This window comes from Dermacentor silvarum, chromosome 10 (genome assembly GCF_013339745.2).
Source record: "Dermacentor silvarum isolate Dsil-2018 chromosome 10, BIME_Dsil_1.4, whole genome shotgun sequence".
In the NCBI taxonomy this organism is placed as follows: Eukaryota; Metazoa; Arthropoda; class Arachnida; order Ixodida; family Ixodidae; genus Dermacentor; species Dermacentor silvarum.
In genome coordinates this window covers 52,978,769-52,998,131 of record NC_051163.1, presented here as the reverse complement: position 1 = coordinate 52,998,131, position 19,363 = coordinate 52,978,769, and the positions used below count along the sequence as shown (strand labels likewise).

General features: G+C 44.1%; 1 protein-coding gene across 1 annotated transcript in view; it reads left to right on the top strand.

Moving 5' to 3' along the window:
* Positions 1 to 901: 901 nt before the first annotated feature.
* Positions 902 to 19,363, top strand: part of LOC119431303 (uncharacterized) — a 34,218-nt gene continuing 15,756 nt past the window's right edge. Inside the window, exons 1-7 of the mRNA XM_037698776.2 lie at positions 902 to 1,156; positions 6,223 to 6,452; positions 10,346 to 10,491; positions 13,265 to 13,384; positions 15,810 to 15,896; positions 17,048 to 17,470; positions 18,695 to 18,835. Of these exons, the coding sequence (XP_037554704.1) occupies positions 1,029 to 1,156; positions 6,223 to 6,452; positions 10,346 to 10,491; positions 13,265 to 13,384; positions 15,810 to 15,896; positions 17,048 to 17,470; positions 18,695 to 18,835 (1,275 nt within the window). The 5' untranslated portion in view covers positions 902 to 1,028. The remainder of the gene's footprint in view (positions 1,157 to 6,222; positions 6,453 to 10,345; positions 10,492 to 13,264; positions 13,385 to 15,809; positions 15,897 to 17,047; positions 17,471 to 18,694; positions 18,836 to 19,363) is intronic.

The window sequence follows — 19,363 nt, the reverse complement described above, 5'->3', positions numbered from 1 at the left end:
ATACAAGTGTGTCGTCTGCAAAAATCCAGAAGCAGACGACACAGCAGACCGTTGCATTGCCCTGGTGCTTTTGCGCGCCAGAAAAGCGCGACGTTTGGCCTGTTCGTGCTTTTTTCTTTTGTTCTTCAATATATGGGTCGTTTTTCACCATCACCGTGCACGGAATTTCCAAAAGACTACGCTTTCATTAAAGTGCAAAACAAGAGCGGCTGTCCCGCCGGCATCGAAGCACTTTTGGCGGGAGAGTAAGTACGTTCCATACAAATCGCCACTGAACGATGTTTGATTTAAAACGTGTACCTTTTCATAAGAGCATTTGCCACGTCGTAGAGCGCGTTTGCGCGCCGAAACCAACACTATTAAAGCACTTCAGTCAAAAACTGAAAGGAAACACGCATCGGAAAATCTTTTCTTTTGAGTCATTATAGACGCCCACCCGAAAACTCGTCTCTGGGCCCGGTCAGTGAATCACTGCACGCAACTACGGTAACGCAACTATGCTCCCTTCTTCATTATAACTTACGAAAAATAATCCTTCAAGAAACAAAACAGAAACTTGCCAGTATCGCCCTCCTTGGTGCAAAAGAAAGCAACAAAAATGTTTGCGCGGCCTTTGCGCGGTCTTGGCGCCATCTGTCAACAACTGTTTCAACTTTTAGTCATAGTGGCCAGCAAAACACAACTTTTTGCTAAAACTAGGCAATGATTTATACGTACGTTTATTGAGTTGTTGTTGCTAATATTTTGGTTACTATATTGCTAAAATAAAATTCAATGCATTGTTTTGTTGTTATGGTGTTTTAATATGTTTGGTTTTTACCAAGTTTTTACAAAATGGACCCGAAACCATCACTATCATCAACAACATACCGACTCCAGCGCCGCTTAGTGCCTAGCCATTTCGTCGCTGTGCGCATCTCGCGTTTCGAAATTACGACTGAAGGGTGGCGTTGGACTCTGACACTTTCCGCGCATTAACCCCGACCACTAACAAATAATCGCCCATCATGTGAACCACGGCGCCGACCATGACCAAACACGAACCTCCGCGCGCCACTCCTCAGCCGGTCAGCCGATGCTGCGCGCCGACTTGTACCAACAGTTCGGACAATACGAGCGGCGTGTCTTTTTTCCGATTCCCCAAAGACGAAGAGAGGTAAGACGCCAATATATATCGCCTCCTTGCATCGCGGGCGTCAGAGATCGGGTTTCCGTACTCTGTCTACTTCGTTGCGGCACGTTTCGAAGGGTCATCGACGCAGGTAGCGCACTTTTCGCGCCTACTTCGCAAACCGAAATCGCACGGCGTAAGTAGGTTCTGGTTTTGTCTTCGCTAGGCCTAACTTCGCGCCTTTTCAAGGCCTGCTGCGTTTACGGTTTCATTTTCGGTGTCGCGCGTTAGATGTGGCGCAGGAGTGCGGCGTATGCGCGTATATTCCTTGGTCGATGCGTGCCGTGCGACATTGGAAACGCGAGCTTGGCTTCCTGTCGCTGACTCGGGGCTCGCCACTTTCTTTTTTTATTTGCACGAATACGTTCTCCTGCGGTAGCGGAGACGCGTGCAGATGCGTTCACGGCTACGGGCTTTTCTGTCTGCAGGGCCTCGCCATTAATCTTATCAAAGCGTGGCTTTCGCTTCTCTTTTCTTGACGTCGGAGAGAAAAAAAGAGAGAACAACAAAAAAGCAGCCGTCATTCAACCTGAGTTATCTAATACACCTGCTTCAGCGGTGAATATATCCATTGATGTTTTGTGTTGGGTCTTCTCCCGTCTCGTCACTGAGGTTTTGGCGTTTCGCATATGTCGGCTCAGATTCCGATGCACGGCGCCTCGTCTTATTGCTTGATCGTGAGGGTCAAGATCCTCTTTCAACTGCTCGCTGACCACGCGATTGTAAGCGTGGCAAAATAACCTGTTGATCTTTGAAAACGCAGTGAGCGCACTTCGTTATCTAGGTTGCATTGGTGTGATGCGAAACTGGAACTATGTTGTAAATCTTTCCACGAGCGCATGCGCGATGAGTCGGAAGCTGTTAGCTGCCGAGCGCTAATTGAGTTGTGTCGGTTCTATTTGATTTTGGCTGCTTTGAAATCATTCTCTCGACAGCTGCTAGCTATAAATGCTGATGACCGTACTTTATGATATGCCAAAGGTGGTCATGCGGAATTCGAACGTGCCGTCTTTTGTTCGTTTCGCACCTATATTTAAAAAAAGGAAACTAAGTTCGAGCTGCTATTTCATTGTAGTAAAAATAAGAATCTACATATGACGCGAGAAACTATTTCATAAAACAAATAAACAAGCACAGTGTAACCTGTGCTTATGGATGTAGACAATCACCTAATTTCGGAGATGTACAAGAAAAAAATTGTTTCTATACAAACTTGAACATCATAATTATACTGGCATGCCTGATAAAACTTTTTTTTTTTTTTTTTGCATGCTAACTGATGCTGATACAGGTCCAAACTGGTTACTTTTACGACTGAACTTGAACCTCTGACACAATTAAGTCACCACCACAACATAATCAAGGGTAAAAGATTCCACCATAAAATGCCTGCTCCACATCTAAATTGAGCTGCACTTGCTTAACAGACTAATTGACCTCGTGTGCTAAAAAACAAGTATTTTTTTAATAAAAAATACATAAATACCTCAAAAAACAAAATTGCATGATATCTAAAAATTTATACCCTTATTAGTTTATTGTTTCGTTATTTAGTCGGAAAGTGTATTTGGTGCAATAAACTTATGCCCAAAAGCACTGTTGATGTCAACTATGCTTAACTGGCCTGACATAAACCAAGTTACGATTTGGAGCATTTTTTTTTTTCTTCATTGGGAAATAGCACACGGGCAGTTACCGAGTGGCAAGTAGAAACTGTTCATATGGGATATATCGATCTTACTAAATGTCATGCAGCCACATAAACCTCTTATAGCGGAAACTTCAGCAGTGCTGCAGTCTGCTGAAACTGATGTCTACTGCCAGTCAAGAATTGGTTCATAAGCTAGCATTGCAGGTAAAATTTCTTTCAATTGGATAACTTGCAGCCACCTGTTTTCTTGTTGATGCTGGTTTTCATTTCATTGTCATGAGGCATGAACTCTATATCTGTTTGTACTTTTTCATTACCACTAAGCACAGGAATTTTACTCATCACGATGACTGAGTGGTTATCTAGCATTCTGCTGCTGAAAATAAGGTCATGGGTCCTCGCGGCGAAATGTAAAAACACGTGTAACAAGCACATCTGCCAACTCTCCTGAATTTTTCGTAATGTTTACGAATTCGGACTTGTTCTAACAAGCTTTATGAATATTTGATCAAGTTTCCCAAAAAATAAATACTGTTTGTGAAAAATATTCTCTCGTCGGTCTCCGACCATGCCCTTGAAAGTCTTCTGATTGTGAAAGGACACCAGAGGGTTGCCTGCTTTGAGCAAACAGTTCCTGAAGCAGGCAAAATTGGCACTAGCAAAGTCGCTGTGATCTAAGAACAGTGTGTTGTTTGTCAGTTTGTGCTGTTCCATATTTGCTGCGGCTCATGTGCTGCATTCAAAGGTGATTCAGTGTCAATAAAGTGCGTATTTGTCCCACAGAAGGCTTGTGCTCAGGGCAGACTTAAAAAAAAAAAAAATATTTCTCTTATCTTTCCTTCCACTGCTGCTGCTGTAGAATTTTTATTAATTTTAAATTTCACAAGTTGGCAGGTATAAATAAGCCGTGGAAGCATGTTAAAGAAATCCAGGTGGTCAAAATTTAATCAAGAGCCCCTTACTGTATGTCTCGTAGTCTGTGCGTTGCATGGTGATGTTAATACCCCCAATTTAATTTTGACAACAGTGTATGCTTAGGCTTATTAGTGCAAGACTAATGAGACCATCATTTGCAAACTTTCATGCAAACATTACGTCTTTTGCCAACTTCTGCTAACACGAGTCCACGTGACGTTTTGCTGCCCTCAAGCATGCAAATATCCTGTCATGTTTTTTTTCGTATTGACGTGCCTCGTCAATACTGACACTTGACGAAAGCATAGTTTGGTTGACAGTTGGTATGCCACAATCGAAAACTGAGATAGTGTTAAAAGGGCAGGGTGCCAGCAGCATATGTTGTTGCACTGTGTGTTTAGCTGTTCTTTTGTGTTACTATTCATGAAAATTCTGTAGCAGAAATGCCATTCTTAGTTGGCCATCACTAGAGTGATTGTCTTGTGAACGCCTCCAGTTTTTCATTAAGGTCACCATCTCTCTCTCTCTCTCTGTCATTATCGCACCAATAATAACATGAATTATATGAGCCCGAACGCTGACCGATAAGGAAGCAAGTGTTACGTAAGAGATGTTTTGTGATTTCAAAGCTTGGGCTATTTGCGACTACTCAGTTTTCCAATTGAAAAGGCCTGTGGCAGGCATAGCAAACCGGTATCTTTTTTTGTTGACGAACTCTATTACAATGATATTGCTTGGACTCTGTGCAAAAAATTTTTTGGTTGTGGTTCGCAGTTGTGACTTATGGACGAGTGACAGAAGTCGCACGGGTGCAGACGAAAATGTTGCACAGTGATTTTCAGAAATGGTATGCTAACATGACGACAGGTGTGTCGTAATCTTTTTCGAAGTGGTCTTTTCATCCCTGGCATGCTAGTTTATGTGATTAGCGTGATGTAACATTGCACCACGGCAGATGCTGCAACTTGCAGTGGAAAAGCTAGGGCAAACGAGACAAGCCGACCCGAGATTTTTTCCGGGAGATTCACCCTGAGTGGACGAGGCTGCTTGCAAGCTTCTGTCTCCAGGAATTGCATCACACTAATGTGTGCTTGCTTCACTTTAACACAAATATTTGCATTTACTGCATGCAACATGCAGCAACATGCGTTTACATGTTGCATCCTTCATCACGATATTGCATGCAGCATCACCAGCTAACTACGTAGAACATGCCAAGGTTGACTCACTATCACTGTTCATAATTCATTATGATTCTACCACCTATAAAAAAAAATCAGTAATGTTACTGCACAGTACAGCCCACAAACAGAAGTTGTGGAATTGTGAAAGCAAAACGGCATCATGTCATGATATGGTGTATCTTACTTTTGCTGGGTCGGATAGCATATCGGGCTGTAACCATGTAGGCACTGTTGATCGGATCCTGTGACCCATCGGGCTATCCATGGTTGACAAGGTAACTTGACTGGTATGTAAAAATTGTGCTGTGCGCGATGGAGGGGTTGACGGTTAAGAGATTGAAAGGTACAGGTGATTGGGCACCACACATGGGTAGATTATGTTCGATTAATAGGCCAAAGTGGCCAGGTGTCATGGTCTTGATGGATTGCTCTAATGGATATTGACGAGATGCTTGTTACTGCAGCGAGTGATCATACCGGGCATTACGTAGCAAAAATGTGGAAGTGGCTTCAAAAGTGATTAACTGAGAATACCTCCCCGAGTCATGTATGACATGTACAGCACATAATTGGTGGTCTCTAGATTAACAACCTAGGTGCCAAGGCAAGAAAAAAATAAAGTAGTTGAGGATGGCTGGGGATCATGTGCGGGGATATAGATAAGGAAATTAGCAGGTATAGGGGTTGTTTGGTTGACGTGGGACAGAGCTGATTGGAAATTTCCAGGAGACATATATGCAGTGGACTTATACAGTCTGAAAGTGATACTGGTGAAGATATTAATAACAAAGCTTGAAAACTACTGCTATATAATTACGTTTGCTTCCTTCTTTGCATATAGGTTTCTACAGAAATTACTAGAGGGAACTCGGGTGCCTTGTGTCTACGGAAGCAGCAAGTGTCGCGGTTCAGCATGGAGGGAACGATGCATAGTTCATGAATTTGCCTCAACGTTGTCCTTCTGCCTTCAAACGGGCTTGCGACTCTGCACATTGGCAATTTTCAACATTATATTTAGTTACAAATGCAGTACTTCGCAATGATTGTGCTTTTTACGTTAGAAAACTATGATTGCTTGGAAATTTGGAAAGATAAAGTGTAAAAAATGATGACACAAGAATATCCGAAGCTGTGAACATGAAGACTCGACAAATCCATGTACTGCCCATTGCTCCCATGGTGGCTGAAGAATTGCAATGCTAGAGTTCCCACTAATCATTTTTATAGGAAACTGTGCTTTTTTTATTGGCATCTGTGCCAGCTTCGACGGCTGATTTCAATTTGACTTCAACGCTGTCCAGATGCAGAAAGTGGGTGGCCAACTGCGGACGGCTGGACTTGCGAGACAAGCCGGCCGAGAAGCTGTTTGCCAACTACCGGCTGTGCTCGGCCCATTTCACGAAGGAGAGCTTCAGCAGCACCTACCGCAACCGGCTCGCGTGGAACGCTGTGCCCACTCTATTTAAGCATGGGGACCAAGTTGTGTCCAAGGGCATCAACAAGCAAAAGTTGCTGCCCAATAGAAGCCAGAGTAAGCCAGTTCTAGGCATTTGCGTGCGATGCATGGCAAACCCTTGGCGTGCTGGGTGCGGTGGTGGAATTAATTAGGAGAATGTTGCACGTTTGCACGGCTTTGACATCAAAATGGCAAGCTTGCTGAATTGCTAGGTTGAAGGAATACCGACATGGCATTATTGACTGTTCGCTTTTTTTGTGCCAAATGAAGATCCTGGAACTTCTGAGCCGTTCTGATGGTTACACAAATCTATGTGTACTTGTTATTCATGGTTGCTGAACTATCGCATCGCAGTTCCCTCTAGTAATTTTTGTAGGGAACTCTATACTGTTGCCTACCTTGAATCCGAAGCTCGCTCAGGTAGGTGTGCCAACCTCCTTGCTATATTGGCAACAGACTGACGCGAAGTGGTAGTAGTACCAGTAAGTTCTCGAGAGAAGTGCAATAAAATTGGCTGAATTGTTTCTTTTTTTAATGTCAAAAATGCAGTGTAGTGACCAACTTATTGTTTTTATTATCAATGGTAAACTTGATTTCTTAATTGCAAATAAAATGTGTTATCTCGTGAGAGCTGGTAGTACCATATTTTCACAATGGCAACACCAGTCCTGTCCTATATGTAAGACCATCTTTTCACTTACAAAAGCAGTCTGTTCTCTGTAAAAGCTCTCTGTTCTTTGTACCTTGGACAGTTTTGAGCACTATTTTATCACTTTAGATTAACTTGTAGACTGGGCACCATCAAAGGGGTTAACTTAGCACCGACACATATCTTCAATGTTGTGGAAACACCAAGTTGGCCTCAAATGCTGGACGTTGTTGACATTATCGTGACATGATGACCCAAAGCACAATTTGCTGATGTTGGAAGAGAACGCTACGGGGGCAGACCTTCTGTGCATGTGTTACCATGCCAAGTAGTCTGGCAGCGTGCGACAGCACTTTTGATTTCTTGGAAGGGATGCTGAATCAGGGTAGCTTGCACATGCCACAGTTTCGCATTTGCCCGAACACAGAAGAGAAAAAAAGCAGAAAGATCAGTCAAATTTAACACCCGGTGGTTTGTTTTGTCGTATTCTGCTGCTGCAAGTAGGATGTTAATGCGATGAAAGTTGAGCTAGCCGGTATGAATTCAATATGTCTAAACAGCGCAAGGAAACACATACACGGAGAAAAAAAACAGTGCCTTATCTTGTCCTCTTTTCCCACCGTGTATGCGCTTTCCCGCACTGTTTAGCCACAGGATGTTAATGCTTTCTCTTACCCAGATTAAACTAGCGTGGATGAGAATGTGACCCTTTCTTCAAGAGCACTCTTGCTTGCGCTTGCTTTGCCTTCATGGCTTTCCCTTTATTGCCTTAGTAAGTTTTGTCTGTGAGTATAGATATGATGACCTCGCTTATGTAAATAAGCAAGAGCGATTTGTGTGTTCCTTCTGGCTGGCTGCACTAGCGTGTGGCAACTGTCGGTGATTACAGGAACGGAGTTAGCCAGTATGTCGTGACATAGCCGCTTCCCAGGTACCGAAACTGAATCTGGTTCTTAGAAACAAGTATTGTAGCTAAATTGTTTAGGGTGCTCCGATACGATTATTTGTATATATTTACAGTTTAGAAAGTTTGGACCCTCCAATCAGTGCAAGAAATAGCGAGTTGAAAATGTTAAGTCAATACTACTTCAGTATTTGCTTTAGCGTCCCTCCAATAAACTGGAAAAAGGCCTTGGGTGGTAAAAGCTACAACTTTGGTGTAGCTTTTTATCTAGCGTTAATGTAGGTATAGGTAATAGTTGCATGTAAAAATTTGATTTAACTAACTAAATTTCACGAGGAAATCAAACCACAGAGCAGAAGTTCTTATAGCAACAAGTAACTAGCAGCATTAATACTAGACCTTCCTAACGATTACCTGTACTGCTAGATATCTTAACCCTTTGTGGTCATGTGTCGGGTGCACGCCGCCATGCGAAAATATCGGCTCCGTTTACATGTCAGCAAGCACCTGATGCGCGCATTTGCTCGCATTCTTCATTTATTTGGGTAGGTTGCGCCATCTTTCGACTGTGTTTTTAATTACAAATTGCACTTTTTGTTGTCTACAGTTGAGGCCAGCACTTTTTGCAAGGGACTTGAAGAGATTTTCGCGCACAAATTGTAGCGCATGCTGCTGACTGGATGGCGTCATTCTCTGCGCGGGCATTTTATGTGCAGCCATACTTCATATATAACAATGTGAATGGTAACAGCAAGGACTGTGCTGTGGGCAGTGATAAAAAGACGAAAAGAGGCAGGAAGGAGACTGTCTTCTACTGCAAAACATGCAGTGCAAATCCTGGCCTCCACCCTGGCGAATGTTTTGAGCAATACCGTACTATGCTCAAGTACCGTTGACAGCCAAGGGTATAGAGAAATGTTTCTCAAATAAATCCCCTAACATGTGTTTGTGAACTAGAGCATTTTTTCTGCATGGCGCCCAAAATGTGCAGAATGGCTTCTGACCGGAACTACCGCAAACTGGGTAAAGGCTTATGACCGCAATGGGTTAAACTCTGGCACATCAAAATAGAACTGAAAGTAATTTATGAAACCTGTCACGGTCACTTAGTGATTGCATTCTACTGGTGAGAGCAAATGTATAGCAAGTGATTTACTAAAGATAATTTTCTTGATTCTTGAGGCGCTCGCACAGTGTAGTTAGTCTCTAGCCAACGTGACATTGTGGGTGAACACCACACAAACCGCTTTCTCAACGATCCTCACCACTGCTTTCTTCTTCAGTGCTTTCATTCTCGTGCGTTTGCTAGTCATCGAAAGGCATAATATATTCCTCCTCAACACTGAAATTATCTTAGCATCAGTTATCTCACGTGAATTATTTCCATGAAACGCATGCCAAAGAAAAAAGGTTAGCGTCCTCTCATGTGGGATGCGCCCCAATATATGAAAGTACAGGTACGTGTGCCCATGCGAAATTGTTGACAGACATAAATCCTTGAAATCCTCGTCAGTGCAGCATCCCCGAGCCTGACTGATAAAGAACTTAGTGTTCTTAGTGGTCTTATGTAGGTCTGTTTCGTGCGGTGGTTTTATTGCGTCAACTGAATTTCGTGCCTATTTTATTTACCTATTTTATTGCTATGTGCCAAGAGCTTCGCCGGAGGGTACATAGTATGTAATTTTTCAGTAACAAATTTTAGTTGTGAGTTCCTAATTTCGCCCATCGTGTTCCTTTCCTTTTTTCTAAAATTTAAGCACGCATCAACACACGGTAGTGAGAACAGCATACCAAGTTCCTAGTAATCATTATTTGCTTGTCACTATTATTTTGGCATCTGTGCACTGCAGCAAAGCCATCTTTGCACTTTTTTGTAAAGGTTCAAATACTACGCTCAATAAAAAAAGTTTGTACCCTTTGGGGCTCATCTTGTCCCCAAACAACAATCGTCATCTACCTTGCATGCCTTTTCTTCCTTTAATGCTGTGCACCCACCACTTCCAGGTCACAAGCGTTCTGTGTTATTAGCGTGACATAACTTTCTTGACAGGAAAGTATCTAGCACGGAGTTTTCAAGAATGGAAACTCAAGCATGACAGATGACGATTTTGTTTGGTGACAAGATATGCCCAAAGGGTGCAAATTTTTTTTTTTTTTTTGTAGTGTACTCCCTTGGTCAACATTTCTTTTTAAGCTTGAAATGAATTTGAATTGTTTAATCTCAAGTTTGTAGAAAAACGAGAGTGCGCTTTGAATTTGTAATATTGCTTATTTGGTTAGAAGCCAGAAGGTGTTTTCCAGTCGAGTAATTATGCTCACGAAAACCCAAAGAAAGATGAGTGGTGAAAAGTGTTTTAGGTTTGAGCAAATGTGATAGTCATGCAAATATGCGCTGGTTTCCTTGTTTTCTTACAGAAAAGTTTCGGCGTTTCTTTGGCTTTGCAAGTAAGCGTCGGACATCGGTTCAGCGACGGCCGAACCCTGTCGTACAAACAACGGCCGCCAGCCCTCAGAAGGCGGCTGTCAAGCAGAGGCCTGCTTTGACGACTTCTGTTGAAGAGGCATGTATACTTTGTTTAGTCCAGGGTTTGACAGAAACACATCCAGCAAGGAGGGAACGTAATTGAAGTAAAGACATACACTTGTCAAATAAATTATTATATAATACAGTCCAACTTTGTTATATACATGCATTGGTACATGCTGAGGTCAGCTAGAGGCATTTACTTCGTCATATGTTCAATGTATCAAAGATCGACATTTCAGGACCCACACAGGTCTTTTGTTCACATGTGCCTTGAAGCCTGCACCGCTTACCTAATGTCAGGCGGGCACCCGCTACTCTTGCTTCTGTGCGATGCTAGGACCCTATAGATGGCGCCAGAGTGGCCAGATTTAGCGACTTCTCACCAATCTGGCTACTTTTAGAGGCTCCTGGCGACCGAAAATTATGATTGGCGACTTGGCTATTTTCTGGTTACTTTTGGCGGTGGTAATTAGTGTTGGTAGTGTTCAAATCACACTCCCTGCAACGGCTCCCTCGATGCAACAGCCCGAAAAGCTAGATCTTGAAGGCCATGGTTTCGTGTTTTTTAGGTGGCGGAAGCAAATCCACGAGCTGAAAACATGCCGTAGCTGCCCACTGGCCTCCACCGTAGTTTCATACTCTTCGACTTGTCCAGATCTGCCCGATATGCTACACACGCAACGCTCATTACCTGAAATGACCGCCTCTGGCAGTCCGGGACTAGCAGGGACGGATAATTGAAGAGGCTCATTTAGTTTCTACATAGGTGGCGTACAGCAGCTCTCTCCGAATAGCAGGGATTAATTAAAGGCTATGCTTTTTCGTGCTACGTTTGACTGAAGCAACAGGTGGTATACTAATCCCACCCCCAGGGATGGTTACATCGATAGTCAAAGTGGTGCAAGGACGATGGACAACGAGTTTGTTCTACTGAAACTGGCTAAACTTCTTCGGCTATGAAAAAGCACGCAAGTGTGCGGCAGAAATTATCAAAGAACGTCAGCTAGTCATTACGGTAAATTATGTTTGTGTTGTTCTCTTCTTCTCGTTTCCCTCAGTGCAGCCAAAAACTACTGGTCTTTTTCGGCTTTCCTTCTTTCTTTCCGCGCTAAAAATCGACAATGGTTGGTTCGTCACACCATGGCTACCTTTTTGGCTACCAGATAAAGCTTTTGCCAAAGTTGGCAAAATTTTTGGCTACTTTTCAGAAATTTTCGGCTACTTTTTCGTTCGAAGACCTGGCAACCCTGGATGGTGCCACTCTGCTGTTGCTGCAGAATTTCCTACACCAATCACTAGAGAGAACTCCGGCGTTTGTACTTACACGAGCTGCAAGCATGGTGATTCCGCCAGCGTTGGAATGATGGTCAATACACGCATTTGTCTAAACTTTCTCCTTCTGGCTTCAAATGTCTTTGTGACCTTGCAAACTGATCATTTTCACCAAAATACCGCCTTATATTAACAATTAGCAATGATTACCCATTGTGAGTGCATAACCGTGAGCGCTTGAAAACTTCGAGAGATTCAGCATAAAAAAGCAACTTCGCACGAACATTTGAAGCCGCGAGCACGAATGTTAGACAAATCCATGTACTGGCCATCATTCCTATTGTAGCTGAACGACCACCTACCAGAGTTTCTTCTGGTAAATTTTGTATTAAACTCTGTGGCTGTCGTGGCTTTCGCTTTTCTTGCGACGAAGTACACATGCTGTGCGCTTTTGTCGACGGGTGACGAGCGCTGAGAAGTGCGGCACACATTTCGTCCAGCAATGTGAAATGGAATGGCATTGATACGCCGCGAAAGATGGCTTGGAATGCAAGCAAACGCTTGCTTGTAACTGCAAAGCAGGGAAGCATCAATGTGCAGCTATGAGGCAGTGGCAAGACGTGGCCAGGTCATCAACAGGTGCAAACAAGTTACCTGAGCTACACTCCATTCAGTTCAGTTTGGTGGGGAATGTGTGTGTGTTAGACTCTGGTTTCATTTGCCCAAGTGTGCAGTGTTGGAACGCCACAAATATACATTGAGCGAGGTTCTTCCCGGTGAAAACGTATCCCACTTCATTGTGTGCTCTGTTAGCAAACTGTCTCTAAATAAGAACAGAATTCCTCCTCACAGTCACCAACGAAAGCTTCGCTTAAATTAATTGCCACAGTGCATGGAGTCTATAGTGTAGTGGGCCAAACCAATCCAGAAGCCAGCAGCAATCCAAGGCAAGACTAAGAGAGAGAATAAAGGCAGTGTTGTTTTGGAAATCATGGCAATAAACATGGCATCCCTCTGTCCATTGTATTGAACACTAAGTTAAACACTACAGTGTTCACACAATAATTGTCTCACTAAAGGCACATACACACTAGCGGAAAAACGCGCACGGCGCGCCACCTGCGGCAAAACGCATCTGCGTCGGGGTGGCCACAGCAACTGGCGGCGAGCCGCTGCGTCAGTCACGTGACAGCATGAAAATCTCGCCTCCTCTCCTTTACTGTGTGTGTAGGTGCGAGATGTCATGTGCTTTTTCCTTCGTCTGCTTACAGATCAGCCCTGTGTCTACGTTCTTCGTTCTTAACACGAGTCATGTCTTATGAAGATAACGATGTCATTGGCAAAGTAAAACTAATGTTTCTCGCCATTACAAGCATATAACAAATACATGCTTATGACGAAGGTATTTTCGTGTCACATTCGAATTCATTATGACATTTCACTGCATTACTGTGCCCGCAGTGATGCTCTTAACACTTTGCAAGGTTGTTATGTGTATCATTCTGAATGCTGTCTCTTTGCATCTGCTTTTGAAGGAAACCCTCGGCGAGCAGCAAGTAGCTGAAGAGGAAGACCCGCCTCGTTTTCCCGACCACATCGAGGACCACATGTACGCTGTCCCCACTGTGCATCTTCCAGAGGACTTGGCTCAGAAGGTAGGCTGGTGCATGCAAGCCTATACTGGTTCTCGCAACTGTTGTGACACTTTCAGTCGCTGGTCAGCCAAGCTTACTACACCCAAAACTGTGCTAATAAGAAAGAAAAAAAATACCATTTTGTTGTGCTATGGCATAAAGCACAGTCGGCTGCCATATATTTGATTTGATGAGACTGGCAAGATGAGACTGGCAATCGGATCGAATTATCCGATTGGTCAAATTAAAGAAGGAAGAGAAAAAATGCCCAAGTGCACTGCTCATTCATTTGGCATTGTTTGCCCTTTTCTTACAAGATTCCGAATCTAACACACGCTTAGTTTTCATAGGCTCAAAGTAGAAAAGGCAGAAAAAAACGCCGAAACATGCCGTTGATTCACTTGGCAGTATTTGCTTTTAATGTTAGCTTGTCCACAATACAGTTGTGCTATGCGGGGAAGCATATTAAGCGGTTAAAGACACCACTGTTATGGGATATAGTTCGTGTTCCTTAATTTACACACCCACATGTGCCCTTTCCGGTCTCAGCATGAGCACCGAGACACCTAATAAGTTTACCGGCAGACGTTCAGAGTTTTAGATAGGCCCTTGCTGCTTGTTGCCTTTAAATGCCCCCTCGATTTTCAGAACTTTTTCATCTTACTACCTTCCTGTTCTCTAGCTATCCCAAAACACAGATGGTCTTTCTCCACTTCTCGAAGCACGGCGTGTGTGTGCACGTATACCCTATTTACTCGAATCGTAACGCGCACTTTTTTTCTGATAAAACAGGTCCAAAAATTGCGTGCTCGTTAGAATAGATTACGACCCTAAATCTATGTTACCATATAGCCATCGGCATTTCAAAAGACCACCTCGTACGCGCTTCGAGCGTAGCTAGCCACCATAGCGTAGCTGCCGTAGCTTCTTCCATGTGCTGCAGTACGTGTGCTTAGGCATTAGTCCATCGTCTGTCTCCCGTTTTCTGCTTTTGCTCTATCAGCGTGAAGTGCTGAGTTCATGATGTCGCATTTAAAAGGAAAGTGATCATGTGTGCGGAGACGGATGGAAATCGGGCCGCATCACGGACTTGCGTGCGGGACTGGCGCAAACAGAAGGAGAGGATTTTCGCCAGCAAAGCAATGCGGAAGTGTTTTAGTGGACTGAAGCAGGACATATTCTGCGACGATCCACTCCGGCGATACGATCGTCTTATCTCGAAAGCAATCTGCAACGGGGAGAGTCCGCCACGCGCTGAGTTTTCGCCGCTTATAGTTCGCGTTGAAGCAAGAGGCGTGCGACCACGTAGGTCAATTCGCTCGCCGCGCTTTGTCACTCCAGCGTTTTGACAGCGAATTTCCGCGGTCAACGAGCGAGATGTGTTCATGTCTGCTTGTGCGCGCGTGATGTCGTGCTAGTTAATTTAGTAAGCAAATGGTGGCAAGTTTAAACGGCCGATAAAACTGCTATTCTTACTTCGTATAGCTGTCTACTAATTTGCTATCGCAATTGATGCTTCGCCTTTTGGGCGAAACTGTGACTTCTTTTATTCATCGCAACTTTAGTGCATCGGGAGTAAATGTTTGTTTTTCCAAATGAGAGAAAGTTGTACTTCTGTATGAAAGCATGAGGTGCGCGGTACTGTAAAATATTATTTTTTTTATTTGGTCACGGAAAATGGGTGCGCGTTACAATTGAGGGTGCATTAGAATCGAGTAAATACGGTAATTAAAGAACGCGTACTTGGCCCCGTTAATGGTCTCGTATATGAGATGTGTGGCAGGCGAAACGAGGCCCCAAATCATGACAGCAACGTCAGAAACAGCTCTGAATGGCTGCCGGTATGCTTATTAGGCGTCTAGGTGCTCGTACTGTGACCATAGATGGCACATGCGTGCCTGTATAATTAGGAAACACATACTATGTCCCGTTAGAGTGGCCTCTTTCCATTCTTAATATGCTTCACCACAATAAATTCTGTATGCTTTATCGCAAAACACCGCAGTATTTTGGCGAAGCTGATCAGTCAAGTTCAAAATATCTGGCGAAGGGCATTTGAGATCGAAATAACGGAAGTTTGGGCTTATAGAAACACATGGACGCCAGCCAGGACTTACGGTCGGGATCGAATTAACCGAAAAATCGAATTATACGCAGTCGAATTAACATAAGTTTACTGTACAGTCTAAACTCAACTTAAAAAAAATTGGATATAACAAATTATTGGATATAAGAAAGTAACTTTGACATGTTTATCACTGATACTGGCAGGTAATGGATATGTGCATATAACAAATATTGGATATAACGAGCATATCTTTATGTCAGAAGTGACTCGATTATAGCAAAGTTTGACTCTAACAAAACTGATTTCCCAGATGCATTGTCAAAAAAGAGCAACGGCATTCTTTTGGTGACCTAACCTTGTGTTCACACATTTTACCAGACATCTTCTGCGACACCGAGGTTCACGAGCTTCAAGTTTGACCCCGAGGACCAGAATCATCTCGTGATGAACGTCGTGGATGGCGAGGTTCGTGAGCAAAGCATCTCAGCCTCGTCTTGGCAGGCACCTATTCAAAAAGTGTGTATTGGCACCGGGGATCTATTGGCAAGGCTGAAGTCGAGTTCTGGAAAATGATGGCTTTCAGTATACTGATAATTTCAGTGATACTCAGCACTGATCTTACTTTTATATGGTGCAGTATTCACTGTGGCCTTGTAATGTGTAGGGCCGATAATCGATTGTCAATTAGAGTTGCCTAATGAGCGCAAAGAGAAGGGAAGCGTAGTAGAGGATGGCAGAGAACAAGCTGATGCGATGAAATTAGGAAATTTGCAGGCTTGGGGTGTAGTCTGATGGTGCAAGACAGGGGTGATTGGAGGCCACTGGGAGAATCCTCCATCCTACAGTGAACATAATTAGGATGATGATGATAGTGACAATCTCTCTGGGGATTTGGTGCAGTGACAGGGCAAGAAACACCCGCCATGGTGGCTCGATATGGTTGTAGTGTTCTGCTGCTAAGCATGAGGTCGCAGGTTCGGTTCCCGGCCAAGGCAGCCACATTTCAATGGGAGTGTAATACAGAAAAGCCCATGTATCTACATGTTAAAGAACCCCAGGTGGTTGAAATTAAGCCGTAGCCTTCTACTACGGTGTTTCTAGTAGCCCCAGTGTTGCATAGAAATGTCAAACACTGCAAATCAATCAGTCGAGCCCACGACCTCATACTCAGCAGTGCAGTGCCATAGCCACTGAGCCGCTGTGGATGTTAATCAACCAATCAGATCAGTCAGTCAGTCAAACCAACCAATAAGAAAATTAAATTTAAGTAATTCCTACTTCCCCTGTTCCTCAGACTGGAACTGATGAACCGATAGGTTCAGCGGTGGGTTTAGCCAGCCTGCCATCGCCAAATTGTTGAATGTTCGCATTGAAGAATGACTGCAAGTCGTCAGTTGTAGGTGGCCGGTAGGTGTGGTCACTGTTGCTTTGTAACGTCCAGTGGCAGATAGCCAGCAAGGCCGTGCACTGTCAACTTGGTGGGGTCAGTGGGAACGTTCTAAGCTCATGCCCAAGTGATTGTCATCTTTGTTGGTGGCCGTCCCTAGTGGCACTTGTGGCATCGCGACAAGTCAAATCAATCAGTCAAATCAATCAGATCGATGAATGTGCTGCAGGATCCTGTTGCCCTCAAGGCTGCCATGGAGGCAGTGGAAGCGGCGCTCCCGCTCCTGCAGCTCAGTCAACAGCCACCGCTCGTCCAGCAGTCGCACACGAGCAGTGGGGCGATGACTGGGCCGACCATCACCTATGTCACCGTGCCTCCCTCTTCCTCCTCCGCGGTGGCGGGCGGCAGCGGGGGCGAGGCCTTTGTAGTCGGGAGCGGGCCCGTTGATTCCGTACCTGCGGGGACGACGTTCACCGTGACCATGCAGGACCCAAATTCCACAGAAGTGACCGTCTACCCGCCGTACCCCAACGATGGCTTGGAAGACGAGTACGTCGACGACGATTCGCAGGACTACCTGCAGCCGTCGTCGGAGCCGGTGACTCGCACCGTTCGGCATCACAAGTCCCGGAAGGGTCCTCGAATGATGCAGGTAAAGGGACCAGCTGGTCAGCTGAAGGAGCTAGGAGCACTTTTCTTTTTTGATTTACAGTACTGTTACCTTCTCAGGCTATAACAGGGTGGCTGTAACATCATAAACTTATAAGGAAAGCATTCCCAGTCTTTCTTAAAATGTTTCTATGGAATTAATTAGGATCATGACTATTCCAGTTGGATATACTTTGTGGCAAAGTGTGTACTTAAAGGCGAATCGGAACAAAACTTTACTATGGCTAAATTCTTTAATCATCTCTTTGTAATAGAATTTTTATGCTCATAGTATACATCACTAGTCATTGTCATTATTTTAAAGCCTGTATATTTTACGCACTTTACAGCGACTAATAATTAGGCCTCTCTACAGCCAAATTACATCTGCCATTCGCCATTCAGATTTACAAATCTGACATTTGTCACATTTTACCTTTGAGAATTCATTCATTGTTTTTTGACTGGCGCTCTTTGGCCATACCTGGCCCTTGCACCAATAAAATTCACAAATCATCATCATTCTTTATGAATGAGCAGTATATACCAGAAGAGCAATCTTGACAATGCAGGGGGCCTAGTAATTTTATAGTTTTCTCCTTAGCTTCCTTTAAACAGCACCTAAGCGGACGACGCGTGCACCCGGTAGTTGTCGATATGATGCAAATCCCCAGCAGGCTGTTACCGGGATAGTTCAGGGCGTCGCCGACAGCCGCGGGTGTTGTCTTATCTCCAAGATAGGTGAACGATAATGGCGACATTTCTTTCCGTGTTGATATGAAAAGCAGCTATGGTGCTTCCGCTCATATTTCAAACATAAAAAATTTTAAAAACAAAAAATCTACATAATACTCCTTTACGCTGTCAAAATTTTATTGCACTTGAAGTTTAAGAATAATATGACCAATTTGTTTATGCACTGCACTGAAATGTCCAAGGAAAATATACATGCAGTTTATGTGCCATAAAAATGACTAGCAGTCAGGCCTTTGTGTCTTTTGAAAGACAGAGTTTGTTTTTTTGAACGAGGTCCTTGTTCTGTGATATTAGTGTTGGTGTCATCCCTGCTTTCTGAGTTCATTTTTTTTTAGTGTTAGTCTCTAAGTCAGTCACAACTTAATTTTTTTTTCTACTTATGGTCTGGAGCCATATTTTCTGTTTTTAATAGGCTTTTGCTTCTGATAGAGAAAAAAAAATGAGAACACATGGTTTTTCATCTCACCTGCAGGACTTTCTTCTTCCCCACCTTGACGACGGCACATTTGGTAACCGTTTGAAGTGGGTCGACCGTGACAATGGCATCTTCCAGATCGGCTGGTACCACAAGAGCGCAGCTCAGTGGACAAATGACGACTGTGTGGTGTTCTTGGTGAGTTGAGTTATGACCTGGCTGTGGGCCCGTCATCACCTCCTTTTTATTTAAAGCTGATATTTGTATCAGTCTAGCATAGCCTGACCCAAGCTAATGAAGTGTATGTACTACATGACTATCTATATCTTGCATGCATTGCATGCAACGCGCCACCTGCGTTGTGGAGCTTATGGTGCACTAAGCTGGTTTCCTTGAAGCGCTCTAGCCGTATGCTTTGCATTCACCTGGTCCAAACTGAGCCCTTTGAACACATTTTCGCCTGGTTCATTCAGCGTGCTATGCTCCAGCTCGGAGCGCTCGGAGGCGCTTTTGCCTTTGAGCCGGGAGCGTGACCAAGGTCCAACAGGATTCTGGTCACGGGGCTCTGTCCTCTGACTGCTCTTGGAGCAGCTGAGCGTACAGCTTGGGCAGACTTTCCCTGGCACCATTCTCGAGAAGGCTTCACGTCTGCCAACAGAGTTGCAGTAGGGTAGGAACCAGCTGAATGTGTCATTGGTCATCGAGGCTGGCCTGTGCCACAGGTCA